We start from the raw sequence: 24483 nt of genomic DNA on the forward strand, positions 1-24483 counted from the left end.
ATTAATTTTTCTCTGTACTGATACTTTATACAAAATTGAGATGGCTAGCAGCACTTTTTGTTACATTCAGTCTTTTCATTGAGGATTCCAAAGCTATCATTATTGAAGTGAGCAATTCAATGATATTAGTACCTTCTGTGTCAGGACACAAGTTTATATTTTAGACTATGAACTAATGCTTCAAACCTCTAGGGAAGAATAAAGGATCAAGTCTGGGCTGAAAGAATCAGAAACTTGAAATGAGAATCATTCTAAAACCTAACATTTCCATGTTTCCATTAATTCATTATGTTATCCAAAAAAAGGAAAGTAAAATGCAAAGACAAAAGTCCACATAGCTTTCTACACACAAACTAGCATTTCATCTAAATTAGACATGTAAATAATGTTGCAGCTTGCTCCTAAGACATAAAAAGCAAAGGTCAGATGATGGAAATAAAGGGAAAAGCATTGTAAGTCTGTTTGTTTTGCATTTCTTGGCAGCTAATACATTCAGTATTCTGATACTTGTTATGTAGAAAAATAGAGCTGCCTATTGTGGATAACAGCAAATAAGGCAAAGGACCAGTTTTGTTCCTCTTGTAACTCCATCAGTGTCAATGCACTTAAACCAGGAATTCAATTAGCAGGGGTCTCTGAGTTACCAGCTGAGGCTTAAGTGCTAACTTCTTCTAAGACCCAGAAACGTTACACTGAGTAAGGCTCGTGAAAAGGTTCAATTAACTCTTTCAGCTGGAAAACTCAGGAACAGAGCAGGATCTGGCACACAGTGATAGAAGGAGCCAAGCCTTGGGAAGGAAGCTAAGGCTGAGGTTTATATAGTCATTGTCTTTGAATTACCAAAGGCCAGAGCGAGGCTGAGTTACCAAAAGCCAGAATGGGAGTAAATTGAGATGCTCCCGGGATTATTTGTGCTTTGAGCAGTGAAGCAAGCTGCTTTCTTGCTAGCAAACTGGGCTGCACACCAAAGAGGACAGCCTCCCTTTACCTCCCTTTCTCACCTTTATTTGTCATTCTCTTATACCAAGAGAAAAACAGGGGATTAACTGCAGCTAGGGAACTGAGTGTAAATATACACTGGCAAGAGGAAAACTGCAGCATGTTGTTCTGACCTGTAACCATTGAGCTCCACAGTTGCTCTCCATCACCTGTGCATTGAGCCAGGAATGAAGCCTGCATAGTTCACTAAATGGCTATCCTAATTTTATCTTCTAAGATTTTAGGGAAAAAATGTACCATAATCCTGCATTTTGCTCCTACTTTATTTAGCACCTATATAGATAATGTCTTTAAAACCGTATGGACTGAACTCATTTTATTGCTGCCCACTTTCAGGGCGGATAGATGAAAGAGATGTGGTATCTTTGGTGGTACTATAAGGTTCTTTTTCCTCTGCTGTGCAAGCAGAAAAATCAAATACAGTTGTATTAACCTGTTAGTAGGACAGACTTTGAGTCTCTTTAATGAACTAACCATTCAGCATAAATTCTTATATTGTGAACAAGGAATTTTTGCCCAGTCATATTATCTCCTGATTCTAAAGCAATATAATTATGCTACAAAAATTGCGGGGGGTGGGGGGGGGGGCGGCATGGGTATATGTAGGGTGTGTGTAAAGTTATCTCTTTATCTTTCAGTTGTTTTTAAAAATAAAGACAGGGTGTAAGTTGAACAGTCATACAGAGAAGGAAGCAACTTCACTTTATTACAAAGCAGAGGGTCTGCTGTTACCCTGAGAATGGGATATTTATTATAGCTTCTAGATGCACCATCCTAGCTCCAAAACCATTTATTTAAGGGAGGTTTGAAATCCAAAGCATATGAAAGAAGATATTTTTACATTAGATCTTTTATACAGTCTTCAGCTGTGACTGATGAAGACAACATGAAATCTGTTTATCAAACAACATGAAATAAATGTAATAAACAACAATCAGTTCTTCAGTCCCTATTATAGAGAAGGTTGCACAATGCTTTCCATTCTAACCTTTTTCAACCTCATAATTTTCTACTGCTTTCATTCCAGAAAAGGGAATTTTCTTACAGTTATTTTTCTTTGGAAAGTTTGAGTAACTTGGCTTAATATTGCTAAAAATATTGCAAAGAAAATGGGTGTATGTAGGCTTGCTAATTATAGATATTTTTCTTGTTTTAACAACTCTTCGACACATGCAGCTGGGGGAGGGAGAGGCTGAAATTTCAGCTATTTCCATATCAAGCCAGCCGTCTTTCTGAGCTACCGCAGATTCGTGTTTTGGTTTGTGAGTTGTGATCCTCTGGAAAGCCACGTGCTGAGCATTCCCATTGTAGCTGACATACATCCTCCCCACGGCTCCTGGTGCTGGGGAAAGCTCTGGTGGGGCCAGCAGCGTTCCTGCTCACACACGGCAGGAGCTCCGGGAAATGCTGCCTGGCCATTGCTGCTGCTCTTGCTCTGCACGTGTGGCTGGCCCCTGTCAGCTCCTGCCAGGGAGTCTGGGGGTTCAGCTTGTAGCACCTTCACTGCCTTTCACTGAAACTTTCCTTTTGGAAAGAACTTCTCTGTCTCATCAGTGCTAAAATACATGCAGCCTTAGGAGTGTGGTCAGGTGGTGTTGAGTTTACTGACATGGTGAAGGTGTTTTGGAGAAAATAATGAAATGGCTTGAAATAATTTAAGATGACTTATTATTGCATTGGCTTTTGAAGCAATGTTTGTCAATGGTTATTAATTCTGATGGGCTGGCAGTGCTTCCCTTTACTTTGTCATCCTTCCAAGAAGTTGGTTATTCCTGCTCCAAAGGGTTAATTGTTAGAGAGGTTGATTGAAATCATGGACTGTGAGCAACGAAACTACTCACAGTACACTGTGTTGTGAACTGACTCTGACACCATCCTGGACTGTTTTAATCAGGAAAAGGAGTTATTTATGAAGAATAACTGTAACATTCAGTACTCATCTCTTTCAAAAAATATCAGCAGGAGAAAAAATATGAATAAGGATTTCAAAACAGTTTTATTGCATCATTTGCCTTCCTGCTCACGAGGAGCATGGTGTTAGGAATTAGACCCAAAAATACAGAAATCAAAGGCTGTGATATTTCTCCTGTTTCCGTGGCGGGGTTGCACGCTGTGAGCCTGCCTCTCCCCAGCCTGCGGTCGTGCCTGCTGCTCGGGCTGCAGCCGGAGCCACCCGTCTGGGCTCAGCCGGGCCAGGCGGCAATTACAGCAGCGGCCGCGCTTGCTGACAGCTGTGGGGCGAGGAGAACCTTTGGAGAGGAAGAGGTGAGCTGGGGCTGCTTGATGTGGCCGGGCACACGTCAGCGGGGACGCTGTGCCGCCGGGCCGCAGCCCCTGCCGGCGGAGCTGCGCTGCCGGCCTGCCCTCCGTGCTGCCAAGGGCACCGCCGCCTCCCGCGCCGCCCTGCCGGCACCCGCGGCCCGTCCCGCCGCACAGCCGCGGGCATGGGGCAGAGCAGCAGCACATCTGCTCCTCCGCCTGTCCCAGATCTGCAGCACAGCCTCTCTCCACGGCTCTCTTGGCTCACAGGGTTGCGGCTGCGGCTCTCACACACCGTCTGACAAGAGGGAAAGAGGAGGAGGAGCAGGGAGACAGCTCCTGGGGCAAGAGTCCCACCTACGGACTTCAGTGCAACACGCCGTAAGCTCTACTGAGGGCTTTCCCCGATGGTAATACAGAAATGTTATCTGAAGGGGTTTGTGGTGGCCGTGGGCTGCATTGCTGTGATTTCTGGACACCCATGTCATGGCTTCAGGCCCCAGCTTGTCCTCCGAGAGCTCTGCTGGGGACACGGTCCAGGCCATGAGACATTTGGAGCAAGTGCTGGAGCGAGGGCATCCTGCTGCCCTTGGTCCCCACTGCACCAGCGGTGTCTGCACACTCCTGCCCTGCTACTGCTATGCACAGCCTTTTCTCTGGTTTGGTTGTGAGCTAAATGTACAAATGGTGAAAAAAGGAAATCAATGAACCCTAAAGTCATCTCCAAGGAGAGAGGGAGGACAGAGCAGAAAGGAAGAGATCCTTAAATGCAATTTAAAATAAAATAAAATTGTTATGCTGTAGCCTTAGCAAAAACTAGTTCTTGTTTGATGGTCTTGATGGGATTTTTTAGTCAGAAATTAAATAAAAGATAACATAGACCCCAGGAGCAATGCTAGGAGAGATTTGGACATCAAATTGTTAGAGTTTATGTGAGGGGCAATGGAAATTCAATGCAGCTGGTAAATGTAAAAAATAATAACAAAAAACAATACACCTCTCTGTAATAGAATGTCTTTCGTATGACAAGTATTCCTAAATGCTTTATATAGAATTAAAAACAGATTTAATTTGAAGAACAGGTAATTTTGTTTGTTTAAAGGAAAGAAAAACATAGGACATGAGACTTAACTAAAGCTGGTGTAAATCAAAAAGGGTTCAACTAAAATCACGTGGCTTGAAATATAGATGCTGTAAAATACACAGGATTGTAATCAGGCCCATAATATTTTACATTTACAGTGTGTAATTTTTCCCCTTTGGAGGAGGTCAGTTAAAGGATCTCCTCATTACATCCTACTTCCCTTTTGTCTTTAAATTGGGTTTATTAATTTCTTGTGTTCCTTCATTTCTTACTTTTGTCGTGACTTCTGCTAGATTCTGCCCTTTCCAAATATTTTGTCTTTTGAAACTTTCAGAGTCAAAGGAGGGTGAAGCAAGAGGACAAAAGGTTGCTTTTCTTTTCCATGTCCCTCCTGACAGTCTCCCCCTACCAAATCGCATTCTCCTCTCAAGAAAAATGAAAAAAGGCCTACAATTAACTTAATGGAACTCCCTGGCAAAGAAAAACAAAGAGACAGTAGAAAAGGAATTAAAATTCTGATATTTTTGAATGAAAATACCCCAAATTTAAATAAATTTTATGCCTTTTTTGTCAAGAACAAGTTGTATAACTGGAAAAATTCTACAAAACCTTTGTTTGCTTAAGGCCACTGAGTTCTCTCATTAAATTTATGAACAATTTTAATTAAAAGAAACACCAAAGCATTTGTGAAATAGAAGTATGTGTGTGAACCATTTAAACCTCCAACATTTGTTCAGGGTATGAATACCTGCTTTAGAAATTAAGAGAATCTGTGTGATGTGTCTCCTCTCCATGGGTGCCAGTGAGACAAAAGAAAAACTCTGTGTTTCTTACAGGAAGCATGCTAGTTTAGCTCCAAAGAGATTTCTGTATTGAAATAAGTGTGGTTTTTATCATGAAAGGAGAACTAGCCACTGGTGGGCTGCTGATGTAGTTCTCAGTGTTTGCACTGGAGGTCTCACTGGTGTTCAATGAGTGTGGCCCTCCTGGCTGTCAAGCTTCTGTGCCTGGGCTGTTACCAGCTCAGCCTCTCTCTCCTGCTGACTGCAATTCTGCAGGAAGATACAGCAATTCAGTCCCTGCAGGATGGTGAGACATTTCTTGTGACCTTCCCACAATATGATGTGGGATTTGCCATTGACTGGTTTTTTTGGGTTAGTGCTGCTTCCATTATTCTCTATGGTTCTGCAAAATGTTCCTTTGGGCACAGAATACTGAATTGCTCTGGGTAGTTTGACTAACCACACACAAAATATGTGGGCCTTAGCTTCTCCAGAATAGGCATGCAAACTTAGTGGAGAACTTAGAGATAAACTGTGTTTCTGTGTGATTTGTAGTATGACAACCTCTGCTTAGTGCACTCTGTGCACTTGGCCGCAGTTTCTCTGGCTGGTTCTCTGGTAGAGGAGCCCCATGGAGAAACACGTCCCATAGCATTTTAATGTTTTAGAAGTTCTTGATGAAACCTAAGTTGCAGTAGCACAGTCATAAATCTGAAAAGAATACTTCTTTATATTTTTGCCTCCATACTGTCTTGTTTAAGTGGATATTGTGAAATAAGTCTGTGTACAGACTCTGAGGTACATCAGAGCTGCTGCAATGAGGGGCACAGGACATTCACATGTTGGTTTGGAAGTCTGTACTTGACTGGGTTGAGGTAGAAAACACATGGGTTAAATGCTAGTTAAATGTGGAGGGGACAGGAGAAAACAAAAACCTCCCCATCAAACTACCAAATAGCTTGTTTCTCTGCAAGTATACTCATGTATCACACTTTTGTTAAGGGGAGAAAAATAAAAGCTCCTCCCCAGTATGGATTTGGAGTCCTGCCCATCTACTTTTGCTTTCTGTGGTCTTGAGCATCCTGTTGGTCTGGCAGCGGCTGTCCTGCAGTGAAGTGGGTTGTTGCTTCCTCTGGAGGGAAATGTCTGTAATATATCTGCTGTAATAAAGCAAAACCTGTTCCCATTTCCTCAGAGATGCTGCAAAATATCTTCCCTTCAGAGCAGTGAGTCACAGGATAGGTCTTAACCTGTTGGAAAGTTACCCATTTCTATTCCCACTATATTTAAATTAATGCCTGGAAACGTAGTTGAATACAACTGACTGATGAACTTCATGCTTCACTGAACCTGGACCAATTGAAAAAATGACTTTGGACCACTTGTTCTGAGATAGCTGAAAAGCTTTGATCATTCCTTCACAGTTTTCTTCAAAATTCTAAATGTTATGGATATACAAGGACTTTATTATTTGCATATAAAGGCTTGTAATGTGGCTTGAATTTTTTATTTATTAGCATAAGTAAAAATTTTAATAAGGTATTAATAGACATATATTTAATTAATTTAGACAGAGTCTAGGCACTATCTGATCCATTGGGTGCTGTGTGCCTATATCACCCATATCCATTTATTTTAAGAAGAGCTGTATGATATTTGCATGAGGTCATTGCATTGTGTTCTTATTGTCGTGAATTCTCTTTGCATGTCTCATCAAATTGTTTTGTTTTCTTTTTAATCTTCCCTTATTCAAGGAAACTCTGGTGGATAATACTCTTCACTGACTTAAAAATTTGTGTTTCTTCCTGGATAAGAGAAACACAGGTAAGATGAGAGGTTTCCATTACATTACTATTAAAGCTTTTTGTGTGGGCACAGATAGCTGTTTACTTTTGGATTTGGGAGGGGTAAAGCACCATGAGGGCTGGATGTCAAAAGCCAAGTCAAAAACAATCAAAAAAGACTGGCTTATGTCCCTTTCCTGTGAAACAGCAAATTGTTTTCTGATTTTTCAGAAATATTTCCTTAAAAATGTCTTTGAGTATTACTGAAGATGAAGTCTAAAAGGTAATTTTAGTTTATTTGAAGCTCCACAAAGATAGAAAAAAAAAAAAAAGGGAAATGTTGTGAAGAAGACAAGCTTGGGGATGTTTTTTATTCTTTGCTCTTTGCCAAGCTGAGTAAAAAAAAAAATTAATTTTAATTCTGAACTTCAGTTTTTAAAATCAAATCCAATAAAATTTCTTCCAGTTTCAAACCCAGTAAACACAAACCCATCTGAAGCCTGAGTCAGAGCAAGTGCTGTACTCTGTAAAAGATTTTAAAACTCAGTCTTGGCACTGACAGGTCATTTGAGTTGTTACTTAAAAAAAAAAAAAAAAAAAAAAAAAGAAAAAATGTAGTAATCCCCTAAAGTAAGACATCATTTGATAAGGAAGATAAAAAAACCCAAAAAACTTCCCCAGGAGATGGATTTAAATCCTCTCAAGCAATTCTAAGTTTTGAGCTGTGGATAAAGACACAAATGACTCCATTCTTCACAAGATGCTCTGTTTAATATAATAAAACCCATAAGGTTAGGACATGTTGCTAGCAGTCACATGATGCTGGCTAGACAACATTTGAAAAAGTCTTATCCAAGGTGGTGAGGTTCCTGGGGTTTTCCTGCAGAGTGCTCCCAGGTCCCCAGGAGGGCTTCTGCTCACTGTGAGGGAGCAGCAGCACTGGAGGCCAAACAGTGCCTGCCTCCTTTCTGGCTTTCTTGCCTTGGGAACTGCTGTTTACACAGCAGTTAATACAGAATAAATGAAATTTCAAAGTGCACATTTCTTGTTCCACTCCCTTCTGTGAAGGGCTGGAGTAAGAGGAAATGATTGATAGATTAGAGGAGGGACCCTCCAGAAGAGGCAAAAAGCATGAAAATTCTCTCCACTGTTCCCAGAAAAGGTAATGTTCATACAAGAACATGTGGGACAGCAAGAACGCTCTTGCCTTCACCATCTTTTGTTCCCTCCATCCCCCTTTACATGTCCTGGGGAAGGACGGGGGCTTGTAGCTGCTCCATGGCAGTAACCGAGTGCCTCATGGTGCTGTTCTCTGCTTCGTTCTAGATCTTTTGCAGGGACCAGTTAAGAGCTGACCGTTCTGCTAATTTTATTCTCTGCGTCCCTGTATACCTTCCTGTTTCTGAAAAGCAGTGTTTTGGTGCTGCAGCGAGGTGATGCGTTGGCTGATGTGGGTGTAGCACGGGAGGTTTTATTACAGTCGGATGTGCGCTCATGCCAAGGAAGTGGAGAAGGTGGATACGAAGAAAGTGTCTTGGGTTGATGGTGGCACTGTGGCACTGAGAAGGGTCAGGTGTGGGAAGGTGCAGCGCAGCCTTCCCGGCTGGACGTGCCCTTAGCTTGGAAGGGATATCGCTGCCTCGGGCAGCAGGTTCGGCAGGGTTCGACTGCCGTCCGCGCCCTCCCAGCTCTGCGGGAATGACGGGCTCTGCGCGTCCGAGCATTTCGGGGAGCTGGAGCTCTGGGGGCTGAATGGAGGGGGCACGGCGGGGCTGAGCCCCCAGCGGGGCTGAGCCCCCAGCGGGGCTGGGCACGGCAGCAGCCGCAGCGGGAGCGGGCTCGGCCGGCCCGGGCTGACCCCGCCGGAGAGAGGAGGAACCCGCCCGGCTCGGGGGAAGGGAGGATGGAGGGGACGGAAGGGTCCCCGCCGGGGATAGGATTGCGGGCTGCGGAGGGGCCAGCGAGAGACTTGGAGACCACCGAGTGCGAGGGGCAGCAGCGCAGAAAGGCAGGCGGGGGCTGTGCCTCCCCTCCCGGGTCCCGGCGCTCCCGCCGGATGCCCGAACCCCTCGCCCCGCACCGGCCGGGCTGCAGGAGGAGGAGAGGAGGAGGAGAGGAGGAGGAGGAGGAGGAAGAGTAGGAGGAGACCGGGCGCTTTCACTCCTGCTGACTGCAGAGACTGAGGCAAAAGGCAGAAAAAGGAGGAGGGGAATAAAAAGTAAAGACGGGGGGAGAGAGAGTGAAAGAAAACTAAGCCCAGCTTTTGCCGGTGCTGCTTGGATTGAATCTGGTTTGAGTTTCCTCTCTGCTGGCTTGAGCAGCAAGGGAAGGAGGAGTGGGGGGAGTAACTCGCTCACTCTTCCTCTGAAGCTTTAGCAAACGTGCTGGTGCCTGCGCTGGCGGGAGCTGCCCGGCTGCATTTCCTCGCAGCTTTCTGCTCTCAATTTCTAGAGAACTGCCTGGACTTCTCGAGGACCTGGAGGAAAAAGACATCACAGACCTGACAGTCGCTCACTGCCTATAGACTTGACACATTTTTTTGTTTATTTCCTAGGGGATTTTTTTTTTTTTTAATATTTTTCTCCCGTGTCTCAGAACAGCAGTTCCTTGAGTGGCTTTGAAATCCATCGCTTCCTTAACAACTTCGGGAGATATTTTAAAAACTTTTCCCCCCTCTCTTCTGTTTTCATTACTAAAAAAAAAGAGGAAAAAAAAAAAAAAAAAGAAAAAAAAAAAAGGAAAACAAAAAAAAAAAAAGAAAAGAAAAAGGAAAAAAAAGTCAATCCTTTTGGGGGAGGGGAGATGACCGTGCTAATGTGGAATAAGTGCTCCTGCTGTCTCCTCTTACTAGCCGCGGTCCTGATCGTGGAGAGCTCCCAGCTAGACAGCTCCAGCTCCAAGGTGAACTCCATCAAGTCCACCCTGATGGGGGAGGCTCCAACTCAGGCAACCAACAGATCTGCAGGCATCCACCAGGGACTGATGCTTGCTAGCAGTAAGAAGGGCAAAATGCTAGAGCAGATGGGAAAACCTCCCAAGCACTATCACCGGCAAGGAGAGGTAGGACATTGCTTCATTACTCCAGTGTCTGTCCATCTGTCTGCTGTGTGTGAATAATTGCTAGTCTTCCACTACCAAACAAGTTATTTTCAGAGCTTTAATGTGCTAAATTAATTTATTTACATTTGGCTTGCCTGGGACAATATGATCTCCTAATAGCTGTTAAGAACTGTGCAAGTGAGAGGTCTAAACCATTCATTTATCTCTGTAAGGTTAATAACTGATGGAAGAAAAAGCAATCTAAAAAACTATCATCTTCAGCATTTCTTTATTTGACTCCTTCAAAATGCTGCCAGAAGCAAATGAAGAAATTTCTTGTTAATTCTCAAGATAGTAAATGAGTTGAATTTGAATAGGTGAGGAAAATATGAACGTAAAGTAAAAATTCTCAGCAGTGCAACAAACTTGGCTTTAGAAATCACACCTGGCAAGTTGACCTCTGGTATCTTGACCCTTGGTGAGAATAAAAAAGCATGCAATCCCTGTGGCATAGTTTAAGGTACAGTCATTCGTTTAATAAAACAGACAACAAATTCTAAGTTCCTTGTCCAAAATATGTTTTAGTGGTTGTGGAAGTTTTGTTAGGTTATGAGAGTTGGACTGTAAAGAAGATAGAAAAGGTTATAGAAAAATAAAAAAAGAAGTTTAAGGGGAGAAAAAAGACTGATTTGTTTATGCAATCTTCTTTCCTCTCTATCCTGCCTGAAAACTTGGAAGTCTGATAGAAAATAATCTTCATTCAACTATCTTTGTGCTAAACCATAAAGGAGCAATTTAAGCCATCAGTCCTGTTCTTCCCTTTCAAGTCTTAACGTGGATGGTATGAATGTTGCATGCTGTGATGTTGAAAGAGGTAGACTTCTTCAGAAAATACAGATTTTATTGGGTATTATTAGTATCTCTAAATACAGCTGCTTTTCATAAGCAACAGTGTAGCAGTACGAGATCTGACAACATTGAGCACCAAAAAGGCAAAATACTCAATGCCTGAAGGGTCTGTACTTGCTTAAATTTTCCTTATAGCAGCAGAGAAGCTGAAAATTCAAGTAATCCACTGAATTTGCTAAAGTGTTTCACATCAGCTTCCTAGTAATTAAATGTTATAATTTGGTTTTGGTAGTGATTTTTGGTAATGGTAGTGATAGTTTTGTTTTTTATGTGTGAGACATTTGTTTTAAACTCCTCCAAGCTTCCTTTCCCTAGCCACTCAACTGCTTTATAATTTACCCAGAATTTGGTTGCCTCTCCTTACCTCTAAGCAAAGTTTAGCAAGAGATGCTATGATGAAGTTTCATATTACTAAAGTACTGTGCTCTTTTCTAATTCGCATTTTACTAATTACTATTGTATTACTATGTTGAGTCGCCTTGAGGGGATAGAGGTGCCCAATGCACCTTCTTTTATGTTCTCCTTGGATTTTCTTTTGTTCTCAACGTATTTGCGAACTGTCAAAGTACAGGTCCTATTTTCCCACTGAGTGTTATCAGTCTCATGAGTTTTGTGAGTCTATGCTGCCCAGCCTTTGCCTTTTGGGGAAGTCTTGCCACCTTCTCTGTGTAAAACACCCTCAGCGCTTCACTGTGTATTCAGCGCAATATTGGGAATAATTGATTATAATCACCCAGTTCCTGAAAAACAATTTGTGCTTTGCACTTGGTTGTATTTGCAAGATTTGCCCCTGTCTTTCCAGCTTGGACTGCTGTTTCTGAGCACTTCTAGTTACTGGCATAAGCTCACAAGGCACACTTCAAGTGAGAGACAGCACTGTAAGTATCTGTAGTGGTAGAAGAGACATCACACACGTTAAGATTTCATGTTTGTAGTACAAGGAAAGACCCCCAGATAATTGGTGGCTGTGACTCCCAGGGAGTGAAGCCTCACCTCCCATCAAGGGCTGTCAGTGCTGAATTTACCTTCTCTCCCTGAGATTCTGTCCCCAGATCCTGCATGGCCTCACACGGATGTATGTGCAAATGACACAGATTTGCTCCCAATAATTCTAGATGCTACTTTTGGCCATCCACCTGAAGCAGCACAGTTAATGCAGAATTGCAATGGAAAGAAGAGAAAAAGGGAAAAGACAAGGAAAAGAAAATGAAAGAGGGTAAAAGAAAAGAGAGGAGAGGAAAAAAAAAAATGAAAGAAAAAAGAGAAGAAAAGAGAAAATGTTTTCTCTTTGGTGATACTTTCAGCTGTAGGGCTGGTAAGCTGCTGTGTTTTTTAACAGCGGTGTCACGCATATCAACAAATTTAAGACATGACATTTTCATAATCTTTTTTAAAGTACTCTCTTATTAGGTTAGTGCTTAATTTGTTTAGATTATGGGACTTTGCACTGAAGTTTACCATGCCGCTTGCAGAAGAGCAGGCCTATGCTTTTCTAAAACAATCTGTTGAATTAGTGAAATTTGTAATGTCTCAAAAGTAAGAGTAACTTTTATATCTTGGCAACATTAGATGGTGAGTTGAGTTCTTGTTTACAAGTAGGAAATAGTTTTACTAAAGACCAAGGATACACAAGTTAAAGAAAAATTAATATAATTTTGCTATTGTGAGGGCTCCGAGCTGTGCTTTCAGGTCTGCACATACACGTGGTGGAAATCACCAAAACTGATGAAAGGACCATCAGCCTACAACCTATTTGCTTTTCAATTATGGTAATTCTCAGGACTAGGAGCAACTTGGGAGTGTTTAATCAGCAATAAATCAACCAATACAATAGTTCATAGCTTATCTGGAGTGTTGATGTTTTTCAGCTGGTAGTTACAGTGCTTCTGCCCAGAAAGGGAAGATCCAGCACTCTTTTTTCAGGCAAAGTTCCAGTTTAAATTAATGAAAATACTCACATGAGCAAAGCAAGCTGATCCAACTTGCAGAGAGACTAGCAGGGCAAATGTGGATTTTAGTAAGGCTTAACATTTTTATGTCTTTCTGAGGAATATTATTTATTTTCTGTTCTTATTCCCTTTACTGCCTTGGATCAGCAGACAATAAGAAGCACTGATGTGCTAAATCAGTGAGATTTCATTCTCTTCACTGTTCTTTACTGTCACTGCTGCTTTTCCTTTTCTGCGAACTGTTAATGTTTCCCCAATTTCACAGAGAATCAGAAAGTATCTACAGCATTTGCACAAGAGCAAATATGCTCAAAATTAGTATTACTGGATTACTGGGGGTGGGGTGGAGGGGAGTGAAGTCAGGATTATATACTGTCAGCTATTTATTTCCTTTCAAAACCTGATTTAGAGGAATGTTTCTAGGGACATCCAACACCTCATTTCTGTGACCTGTCTGTGAAAGTATTCTGGATATATTCCCTCTCTAGGTAAATGATACAGTGAACAGGGAAGTGTTCAGTCATTAACAGTGAAGATAAATTAATTTTTCTGTGTATTAGTTAGTTCTCTGTTGGGCAAGGACTCCTGTGTGAGTGCTCTGCTCAACTATAGTGAAAGCAACCTGAACGGAGAAATAGAACATATTGTACAGTGCTTAAAAAGCATAGCCATTCCACAGATTCCTGGTTGATGATTTTGTAGCCCCTTTAATTCACTTCACCATCCTTTAGACTTCTTGCCTCTGGGTTTTAGTCCCTTGTCTCCTCTGACATGTGTCAATGCTGGGGTTTGCACCCCTTCACACTCAACCACCTTTAATGATCTGGTAGGCTGCGACCTACCAAGCTTTACTTCCAGCTGTTTTCCTTCTTTAATCTGTGGATGTTATTATTTTCTCCCCTTCCCACCTCCTGTCCATAAGATGTTGTTTCATCTAATTCCCCAGCAAGTTGCGTCTCTCATTCCCTTTGTCCCTTTGTTGCTGCATAGCTGTTCGGGTTTGTGCTTCCAATCAAGATTGTCCCTTCCCCATCAACATGATGGGAGCAGTAGTAATGAAGGGAACTGGGACATCCAGTAGAGGGAACTGGCATATTTTTGGGGCTGACCAAAGCTGGGACAAGTTTTAACGCTGCAGAGGCACAACAGACAGCTATCAAATAAGCCCTAGTATTGCAAATGCACTTGGTTTAATGTTCAAGATGTGTTTATTTTTTTTCTAAATTATATTGCAGCTTGAGCTAAGAGATTTGAGACCACAGAAGCCAAACCAAAGAGGCATTTATTCAAATGGCTAATTTGATACTGATCCCATACCTATTAACGCATGGACATACATGTGTTTCTTGGACAGGACATAGTTACCCACAAGGACTTGCTAGAAGATGTTTGGAAGATGCTTTGTAGTGAGTAAAACAGCATGAGATGTAGTAATTGAATGCAGTGCCCTGACAATATTACAATAAAATGTACCAAAGACACCAAAAATGTAACCACAATATCTTAAATAGCTAGCAACCAAGACAGTAAAAATTATTTCTTCATGGGATTAAAAATAAATTAATTAAAATAACTAGAAATTGCATCCAGCAATAGCTGCCTTTTTTTTTTTAATTTTTTTAAATTTTTTTTTAATTTAAAAAAATACAGAATTGCTAAATCTGCAGAGGCCACCAGAGAATTAATTCTTTGCTCTTGCTCCTTGATGTTAGAAATCTGGGTGACATACTGGTTTACTGGCAGCAGTCTTGCTAAATAACCTACTGGTTTCTCTCTTAATGGCAAAAAATGGGGTGCAGAGTATTATCTCCTTCCTGGGTCATACTTGGTGTCCTCTTCAAATTTTTATTATGAACGGACATCATAATATAGAGCAGAAGCTCCTATAAAGTAGCTTTACTATAAGTATTTCCCATTAGCTTTGCAACAATGCCTAGAAAATTTCTAGAACTCTGATGTGCTGCTGGATGTGTAAGTACTTAGGGAGCGTCCGTTTCTGTATGGAAAGTCTGTCAGAGCTTAATGACAACACAGAAGATGATGAAGCATGATTACATTTTCCCCTCAGAAAAGTGAGTCTGATTAACTCATTATGTTTGATTAACTGATGCTTTGCAGATGCAAATACAGCACAAGTTTAATTTTGATCTTAATTATCTCAACACCGGATGTATCTTGCAAGCACTTGGTATCTCATGGCTTGTCAGTAGAGCCTTCGGTCCTTTTACACTTGTACTTACAAATGCCTCACCCTGGAATGTCGTTCAGGAGGAATTTAGCTCTGCAGAGGAGGAGCCCCATGAAGCTTCTGCTTCTGTTTGGCTTTCCATCACGGCTTTCATCTCCAGGTTTTGTATAGCTGCTAATTTTTAAAAGTATATCCAAACAAGTTTTATATATATGTAAAAATGTTGATTGGAGAACACCTTCAGAGCACGTTCCTATATGTGCTTGCCAAGATCCCTGCCAAGTTCGTGCTACTGCCTGTGTGCATGCACTGGTTGTGGCTGGCAGGAACCAGGGTGTGGTGGGACACACCTGGAGCCAGCAGCCCCTGCTTGGCCCATCATTGCCATGGGACTTGTCACCATGTCCTGTGCTGCTGCTGTGGAGCTTTGTGTTGGTTTTGGCACTGCAGTCATGAAATGTTTATGATTGATTTGAGGAGCTGAAGTTTGTATGACACTACAGACATGGTGGAGAAAGCTAGAAGCCATCATTCTGCTTTTCCTGCGCTGGTAAAATTCTAATTGTACTAGGAATTTTATAGTTTTTCTCTTTTTTAGTGAACTGAAGATAATTCTTTTGAAATCTTTGTCTTTTACTGCTGTGTTCTAGGTGGTGTTTCTGGTGCTTTTAGGTTGAAACCTATAGGAAGCTTCTATGAGCTTTGTATGCATGGATGTGAAAAGCCAAGACAATCAGAAGGTTTGCTTTGCTACTCTTTTAAATTGAATTTTGTCTGCAAAGGTTTTCATTTTCATTAGAGACCATGAACTTTATCTCACCTTTTTTTTCCACCAAGTATAGGTTGCACATTGGCAATGTGTGCCCCCAAAACATCACTTTTCTTCTGTGTAACTTTTTTCCTTTTTGGTTGAAGGTCAAATTTATTCTAATGGAAATTGTAATGAACGTCAAGCAATTTTCAAATTGTAATGAAATGTGGAAATAGATGATTTATGGTACTTCCAAGCTAATTGCAGAATCCTTTGCTCTAGAATGGGCTACAGAAAGTAGTGTTAGAGAGAGAGCGAGATGGCTTAAAAGGATACATATGTTCATACTAAAGGACATCATAATACTAAATCACAGCAATCTTCAAATAAAATAATGACTTTTGTTCATCTTGGTTACAGTTTTTTTGGGATCGGCCTTAAATCCATCTATGATTTATACATTTGTGTTCACACAAACAGAACTTGAGCTATGAAAATAAATGGATATAAACACACAGTGGGAACATGGAGTTCACTCATTCAGCAGCTATTTTGTTCTTACTAACGGAAAGAGCAGAGCAATGCTGCAAAAAAAAAAAAAAAAAGATCTTAAAAGTCGTTGGGTTTTCCTCCCTCAAAGCACATAAGCACACAGTTCAGCCCCTTGAGACTTCCTTAAAGCTAAGCTTTGATATGATTGAATTTTCATATGCATAGTAATGAATCTTTGAGACATGCATGTTGCACATGTGTAGTGCAAATGGCACTGCTTTAGCATTTTTAGCAGTAAGCAAAGGCAGACTGCTCTGCACATGCTTGGGAATGAGGTGTTGCTTCACTCTGCAAGCCCTCAGCCTCATTCTCTGTGCATCATGTAAGTGTGAACCAGGCTGTGCATGCTTTTAAAAGCATATTTATCGGTCCAGTGAATGAGAGGACAGGGTTCAGTTCTACGTGTTTTGGCAGCTTGCCTTGAGTAAAGCAGTGACTTGCTGTCAGCATGATCTCTTCTCTGCAATCTGAAATGACTACAGTGGAGATCTCTTAAAGGAACTGCGAACACAATACATCCATGTTGCAGCAGGAAACTTTTATTCTTGGAATCTCATTCTTAGTGGGAACAGCATCAGGGAAAGTAGTGCATTTGGTGGGGGAAGATCTCCTTTACTTTTCCTTTTGCACAGATCAAGGTAGATTCCTGAATTGGGTTCGTTTTGGGGCTTTTTTTTGCTATATGTTCCTAGAGAAAATGGTGCACCTCTTTTTGACAGTCTGAAAAGATATTAACTGGGCATTCTGCTGTGGATTAGTACATACTGCAGTGTACTTGCCATATTTATTTGCTTATTTTCTTTTGGCTTTAAATTGAGAGAGTAGAGCCCTCCCATCCAGTTTGTTGTGGACTCAGGGATGTTGCTTTCTACCTCAAAAAATGAAAATTCATGTTTCTCTCTGTCTTCCGGGGTTTTAGGTTTCCCACACAGAGACTGAGCTGTGAGTCTTTTACTCTCCCTTTGGTAGAAGTACTGGGTGGGTACATTCTTTCTTTCTTTCTTTTTCTTTCTTTCTTTCTTTCTTTCTTTCTTTCTTTCTTTCTTTCTTTTCTTTCTTCTTTCTTTCTTTCTTTCTTTCTTTCTTTCTTTCTCTCTTTCTCTCTTTCTCTCTTTCTCTCTTTCTCTCTTTCTCTCTTTCTCTCTTTCTCTCTTTCTCTCTTTCTCTCTTTCTCTCTTTCTCTCTTTCTCTCTTTCTCTCTTTCTCTCTTTCTTTCTTCTTTCTCTCTTTCTTTCTTCTTTCTCTCTTTCTTTCTTCTTTCTCTCTTTCTCTCTTTCTCTCTTTCTTTCTCTCTTTCTCTCCGTGTCATTCTTCAGGAGGGAGGGAGGACAGGACATATCAAATGGTCATGTTTTACCACACCTGTAATTTTAAAATTTCAGTTTATCATCCACTCAGATAGAAATAATGGCAACATCTAGCTCACATAACCAACCAGTCTGTGTGAGCTGAACACTATAGGGACTGAAAGTTGTTCCTTCAGACCTGTTCAGTTGCTGTTGCTCCCAACAAAACTGAATTTCCATTTGTATATTATTCATAATCAATTCCTGTGGTAGGGTGAGAGAGTGGGTGTAAGTCAGAATTGGAGAATGGAAATTTTTGGGAACCAAGGAAGAACTGTGAAGACAGCAGGTTGCTATCCTCTCTTCCACACTTTCTCCATGTGGACCCAAATGTTGATGGTGTCTCATGTCATCTTCTAGGCAAAGAGGAAAACTGCCTAGGTTTAAAAGTCTACTTTATAGTTTGGTGGTAATACTAAACTACTTAGCTGCATACAATGTTTTTGTAATTGCTTAAATAAATACGGAGTTTTTAAATGCTCTTTAGGAATGCTTGTAAACTTCTGTGCTTGGATTTGTCCCCATTGCTATCTTCCAGACATCCCACTCTTTGCCAGGAAAACGGCTTTTTAACAAGAAGAATCCTCTGGAAATTACTTTCTGAGGGGGTCCTGGCCACAGCAGCTGCAACAAATTGCCACTGAACTTCAATCCCAATTGTTTTTTATTGCTAAAAGGATAAGTGACCAAGTGAATACTTGTATTATAGCTTCACAACAGTTTATTAAGTATCAAATTGTAGTATGTGATGTTGTCTAACCAGAAGATTAAGTTTTTCTCTGTGGAGAAAAATTTCTCTCAGACTTTGTACCGATGCATAAGCTGCAAGAGGATGGGAAAGTCCTGCCAGTCCCAACTGTTCTGTGGTTAGGCTGGCTCAGGGTTTCCTCTGCTGGGGCTGGTCAGTGATGTCAGCACAAGCAGAGCTATAACAGCATGAGGCAGCTGAGAAGTCACGGCACCACAAACCATTGCATGTTGGTTCTCCTCCTGCTGGGAAAACAAGTCCATGGGGGGCAGCTCCTGAGCAAGAGGGTTTTGAGTAGCAGCCCAGCTTCAGCATAGCTACATTATGATAACTGGGAAGTATTTTTGTCATGATTTTTCAAATAAGCAACACAGAGCCCAAGAAGGTCAATAAAGGATGGATCAAAACCTTGAGATAGTACATTGTGTCTTTGAGCAGGATTGTCATCTGGAAAGGAGGTGAAGGTCTGATTGTCCTCCTCTCAGCCTCTCTGCTCTAACTTTGAGGATCTCTCCTTCCTCAGACATGCTGGCCTCACTGTCACTGCTCTAAGTTTGGGGCTTGGGTTTGGTTTTGTCCATTACAGTTACAAGGATGATGCCTTTACTTAAGCACTATCCTCTCAAGTTATCAGTGAAGAATAGATAAGAGAATCATTATTTCAGGCACACATGTGCAGTGCAGGTGTGAAGAGAACTCTTAAATTGTTTATGAGCGCACAAAGCCCCATGAACAAAGAGGGCAGAAAAAAAACGTTGTCATTTTAAGGAAAAATATGTTTTAAGGCCCTGTTAAAAAATAAAGCCAAAACAGAACAGTGAATGGGCTGCAGATTGTCTGTGTAAAAGGGATTAGCACCATGAAAATCTCTGATTTTCCTGTACAGGCTTGTGCCACAGACAGTCCCAGTTAGCCAAGTTGCCATTTGACAATGGAGGGGATATCCACTGTCAGGCTCTTGTCTTGAGGAGTTACCCACAAAATCCTCTTCCAATAGGCACACACAGGTGAGTATGATAGCACTGCCTTAACTCTGTTTTAAAGGTTTTAGATGATAGAAGTCAATGGAGACATTGTACGAACAGTTGTGATGGGGGGTGTGAGTTCCAGGTATGGGGTGCCCTTGTCACTTTTAAATTTGGTGGGATTGAAGTCGGTTTTACTGTTAAAGGGTCAGAAGGGTCAAGGATGGCTAAAATGAGATAAAACATATTAATTTTTAAATGGTCATGTGAGGATATCTTAATCTGTTTGAAACAGTTTTCAGGTACACTAAGGGTAGCATCCATAATGGTGGTGACACTGCAGTACCCAGACAAAAGTGATGTGACTCAGTCCCCTCCAGCACCGTTTGCCAGCAGATGCACCAAAAAAATTTGGCCATAGACACGAGTTCATGCTGCTCAGAAATGCTACACTTCAGCTCTTTGCTCTGCAAAATGTGCTGCTTTGTTGCTCTTCTTATCCATAAAGTGCCACACATTTCTGAACAGAAACACATCTCAAAGGTCTGGCCCTATTTACCAATAGGATGAGTCTGAAATATATTTATGTACCTGACTCCCTGAATATTTTCAGTAGGAATTAGGTTCTGCATGCATTTAGGGAGTAGGATCATGATCTTTTCCATGCTCAAGAGAAATTCAAAGGCAGTTGTCTGTCTGAGACTCAGTGCAAGGCATGCTCAGGGACAAGAGCCTCTCTTCTCTTTCATCACCTAAGGTAGTCCAAGTTTGGTCATCAGAATAATTTGTTACAATTATTATTACAGAAAAGTTGAATCAAAATTATTTATGCTGCTCCCTCAATGATGAAATAATTATATAAACCATCAGTTATACATTGTATCTACTGTAGAAGATGTGATTATGCTCTTCTCTCTGGGTTATAATCTTCATCCAGAGTGACTTTTTTCTTAAACTGTCATCTTTTTGTTTTTTCTTCTTTTTTTTTTTTTTTTCACTGTAAAACTGGCCAAGGTTGAAGAGCTGTTGCAAGGAGAGCTGTAGTGCTTCTCTTTAATGAGCCTCTTCCTGACCCACCCTATGTAAAGCAGTTGACACATCATGTGTTGTGCAGCTGGGATGGCTACCCTGGCACATCTCTCTGATATGTGAACTACTGACTGTGGCATTTTGGAAGCACTGGTCCCACGCTGTTCTCCAGAGTCGTGTTTAAATCATTTCCCAGATACTGTGGCTATAGGGCTGGTAGGAGCAAAAGCTGAAGTGGAATTCACTAGTTCAGATTTAGCTGATTCTGTGAAAACAGATTGCACAACTCCGACTGACAGTTTCTGGATTTGATTTTCTCTCTTTCCTTGGTTTGACCTCCAGTGCTCCTTCTGTCAGCTGGTCAATATTTGGTTCTGAAGTTGTAGAGTTTGTGCACTTGTGTATGTGTGAATGGGGTTTTTTGTCTCAGATTTTTGTGGGGTTGTTGTTTTACTTTTGCAATGTAGCCTGTTAAATTAATGAATTTTGCCCCTTGATCAAAGGGCAAGCCAGTTTCTGTGAGACAGCAACTGGAGGGCTTGAAGGATGCTGAGGTGGTGCAGGAGTGAAATTCAGTCAGGGTGATCCTCACTGCTTAAGAGTCTGAGGAGATAAGTGCAGCCAAGGACAAAGCTCATGCCCTGTCAGTGGTACAATGCATGTCTCTGTCCCTGCAGTACAGGGAGCTCAGCTGCTCCTGATGCTCTCGACTTCATGGAAGTGTTTGCTCTAGTCTGCTTTGACCATTTGTTTAGTAAAATGGTCACTGCTTTTACTTTTGATCCCCCCTACTCTAAATGACCATATTATCAGGAAATAAATTTAAAGAGTAGCTTCTAGAGGACATTTGGTGAACATTTGCTTCTTCTAAAGTTCATTTTAACGGTAAGTTTCACCTGTAGAATTTTCAAAACGAAAAAATCTGTAATACTCTTCTTTCCTGACAATATGAGTGAGGCTGAGGCTTCCTTCTTCCTCCCAGCCTACCTCACAAAGCACTCTCTCAATAGACTGCCTTAATCATATTTGAGAGTACAATATCAAAGTTAATATTTCAAAACTGCATTTTTTTACCAGATTAGTGACAGATCAAAATCAAATTACCCCATCTTTGCTCTTCAAATGCTTGTGGCAATGGAGCTATAGCTCAAGTGCAAAAACTTTAAAGAAACGGAATTGCCAAGGTATAGTGCATTTTATAACTGATGAGAATAACTGGTAATTGAAAAAAAAAGCAGGACTAAACTGCACATTTCAATATACAGGGAGGCTATGAGCAAAGCTTCATGTAAACCTGCCAAAACTGATGCTGTTCTATTTATTGGCAAATGTTCTGGAAAATGGACAAAGATATTTTTCCAAAAATTATTTAGAACAGTAAGAACTTAAGTGGACCACACAGAGTTGCAGTAAATGTCAGTAAACTGACCACCTGAGAGATAAATCCCATGGATAAAATTCCATTTCTAATATAGTAAAGCAATATATATGGTATCATGTGGCAATTTGACACATATAGTGATTATCTCTAATTTAGAGTCAATTTAGCTGTCTTCCATGGTGAAGCAAGAGCAGAGAGACAAAAATTAAATAGTAAAAACATATAAAAAATTAAAATCTAATTGGAATATCAGGAAGTGAAAAAACCAAGCAGGGAGCATTTTTAAACTGATTCGAATCTCATGGTGCTGAGTAACTGTTAAAAGATATAAAACCAGTCAGGATTAAATGGAGAAGGACAGCTGGGATGGTCATAACACCAGAACTGCCTAAAAAGAGGAGAAAGTAAATAGAATGCAAAGAACCAGTTTGGAAAAGGGATGCCCATGGGAGAACAGGATGGAGAGAAATAAAGTAATGAAGAGTCAGAAGAAGGTGAGTGGGGAGCAATCACTCAGTGTTTGCTGTGAAAGAAGAGCCAAGAGCAGAGAGAGTGAAATTATTAGACAGTCAGGAACTACTTTTTCATGTTGTGGAGCTCATTGCCACATGGTGCTGTGGGAGCCCACATGGGAACTGCTCAAAGGAGAGGAGACAGACACAGAGATGACTGCACTGGTAGGTACTGAACTGACAGCCTCAGATGTGCCTAAGTGACTGTTGGCTGAAGCTGGGAGAATGCAACTGGGAGAAGTCCTTCTGTGCTCACCTACAATCTTATTCCTTTATCTGCATCTAACTGGATGCTGGCCTTCTCTCTGATAGATTATAGTAACTTTTATGTAATTATACAGTAATAATTATCATCAACATAAAAAATAAATTTTCTTTTTTTATCAGTATCATAAGTAGCCCAGCTTGTTGCCTCAATTTATCAGGAAACTTAAGCATATCTGGTTTAATGTAAGCATTTGAGTTTTGTGTACTTCTGTTAGGATATTCATATACAAATATTATGCAAAAACTGAACTACTGAGCTGAAGCCAATCCTTGGGTCTATGACAGCAAGCACTGATTTTCATATCCTCTCCAATGTCCATGGATATCAGTGTTAACACTTCCATGAATACCAGTGTGGCTTTGTTATCCACACTTTTTAGTCAAAATGTTAAATAGTCCAAGATTGCTGCAGCAAATGGAAAACGTGACTACAGTGAAAAGGAAATGGAAAAAAGAAGAGGCAAAGAGGCTTAGAACAGATTTATGAAGTATGAAGGATACACATGTCAGTGGAGGCTTTTCAAAGATTTTTGCTAAAATGTAATCTTAATTTACAGAAGCAAATACTACCCAAAAAAGGTAAGATTTTCAAGTCATTCATTACTCAGAATGAAGATTTTTTTTGGGGTTGGGGGTCTTTTTGCTTTTCTTTCTAATTTTCTCAATTTTGCTAATGAGTAAGTCCTTCCCTTGCAAATTAGCATTATAAAAAGGGCTGAGTATCTTCAAATTTTTGAAAAGTCCAGTGTTTCCAGAATTGTTACAGTTTTGATGGAAACTACTCTGATGCTGGGAAAGTACAGGATTGGTTGGCTCTATCTACAAATAGATACAAAAAGCTGAGGATGAAGAACTACTCGAGATTACAGTCAAACTCCAATAATCTTTTCTTTTATCTCTGAAGTCAATTTGACTAGAGATTTTAGGAGACTAAATAGAATTCACAGTGCTGTAAGTGCTGGTATATATATATATATATATATACACATATATATATGTGTGTGTGTTTGTGTGCATCTGTTTCCCTGCTTTCACCAGATCTTTCTCTCCATCAGGCAAAAGTTGGAGTTCACAAAATATTGTGTTCCCTCTGTTGTTTTCCCATTGTGGCAGTCTCTGGTCACCATCTCTGACTTAATGAGTATTGATAGTATTAAGAAAAATTCATTAAACCCTCCTTTGATCTTCCATCTGCAAACTCCCAGAAGAGTTAAAAGTCATGGTTAACAAATGCTTAAATACTTTGGCATTCAAACTTGGATTCCAACCATCCAGGTTCAGCAAAAATCTTGGCAGAGCTGCTGCCTCTGCCCTGTGCTTGAGAGCAATGTGTGACATCTTGTGACTGGTTGATTGATGTGAAGATACTTGATGCATTTATGGCTAATGAAGCACATGAGCTTTGGTAGATGTGACCAAGTCCAGTCTGCTTCCTTCTCTAAAGCAGACATGGAAAGCAACTTGTTATCCTGAACTATTCTGCTTGCTAAAATCTCCATTTTCTGGTGAAAAAAAATCCCAGCTAATATGTATGTTTGTTAGTTCTGCTGTTTTTGTGCCTATGGCATATTAGCTACCTGAGCACAGCGTTTTCAATGGCTGTGTGAAATAGTATTTACAAGGGCCACAATTGCTTTGTTGGTTGGACTTCAAGCATAATATTTGGTTGGCTCAGTCATCAGTTATGCTAAATTTTTATGGCATTGATTCAACAAACCTGTCAGTGTCATCTGAATTTCCCCATCATGTAAAATGCTCCTCTTTGAAACAAATATATGACATTTTAAGGAACTAAAAACTTTTGGAAGGTGTAAGATAGATGACCTATCCAAACATTTACACAATGAGAAGTATTTTTAGAGAAGAGAAACACAGAAGAAATTAAATGCCATAAAGTTTAATAGGAAGTGCACAGGTTGAATATGATTCTGCCTAAATC

The 24483-nt window shown here is 40.8% G+C and overlaps 1 protein-coding gene across 2 annotated transcripts in view; it reads left to right on the forward strand.

The window, feature by feature from the left end:
- Positions 1-3176: 3176 nt before the first annotated feature.
- Positions 3177-24483, forward strand: part of DKK2 (dickkopf WNT signaling pathway inhibitor 2) — a 46470-nt gene continuing 25163 nt past the window's right edge. Inside the window, exons 1-4 of one of the 2 annotated variants that reach the window (XM_079307479.1) lie at positions 3177-3264; positions 6879-6948; positions 7977-8070; positions 9760-9968. In XM_079307479.1, the coding sequence (XP_079163605.1) occupies positions 8040-8070; positions 9760-9968 (240 nt within the window). In that variant the 5' untranslated portion in view covers positions 3177-3264; positions 6879-6948; positions 7977-8039. Of the gene's footprint in view, positions 3265-6878; positions 6949-7976; positions 8071-9099; positions 9969-24483 lie in introns of those variants that run through there. The other variant, XM_079307478.1, reaches the window with a different exon arrangement.

Source organism: Erithacus rubecula (genome assembly GCF_903797595.1).
Source record: "Erithacus rubecula genome assembly, chromosome: 5".
NCBI lineage: Eukaryota > Metazoa > Chordata > Aves > Passeriformes > Muscicapidae > Erithacus > Erithacus rubecula.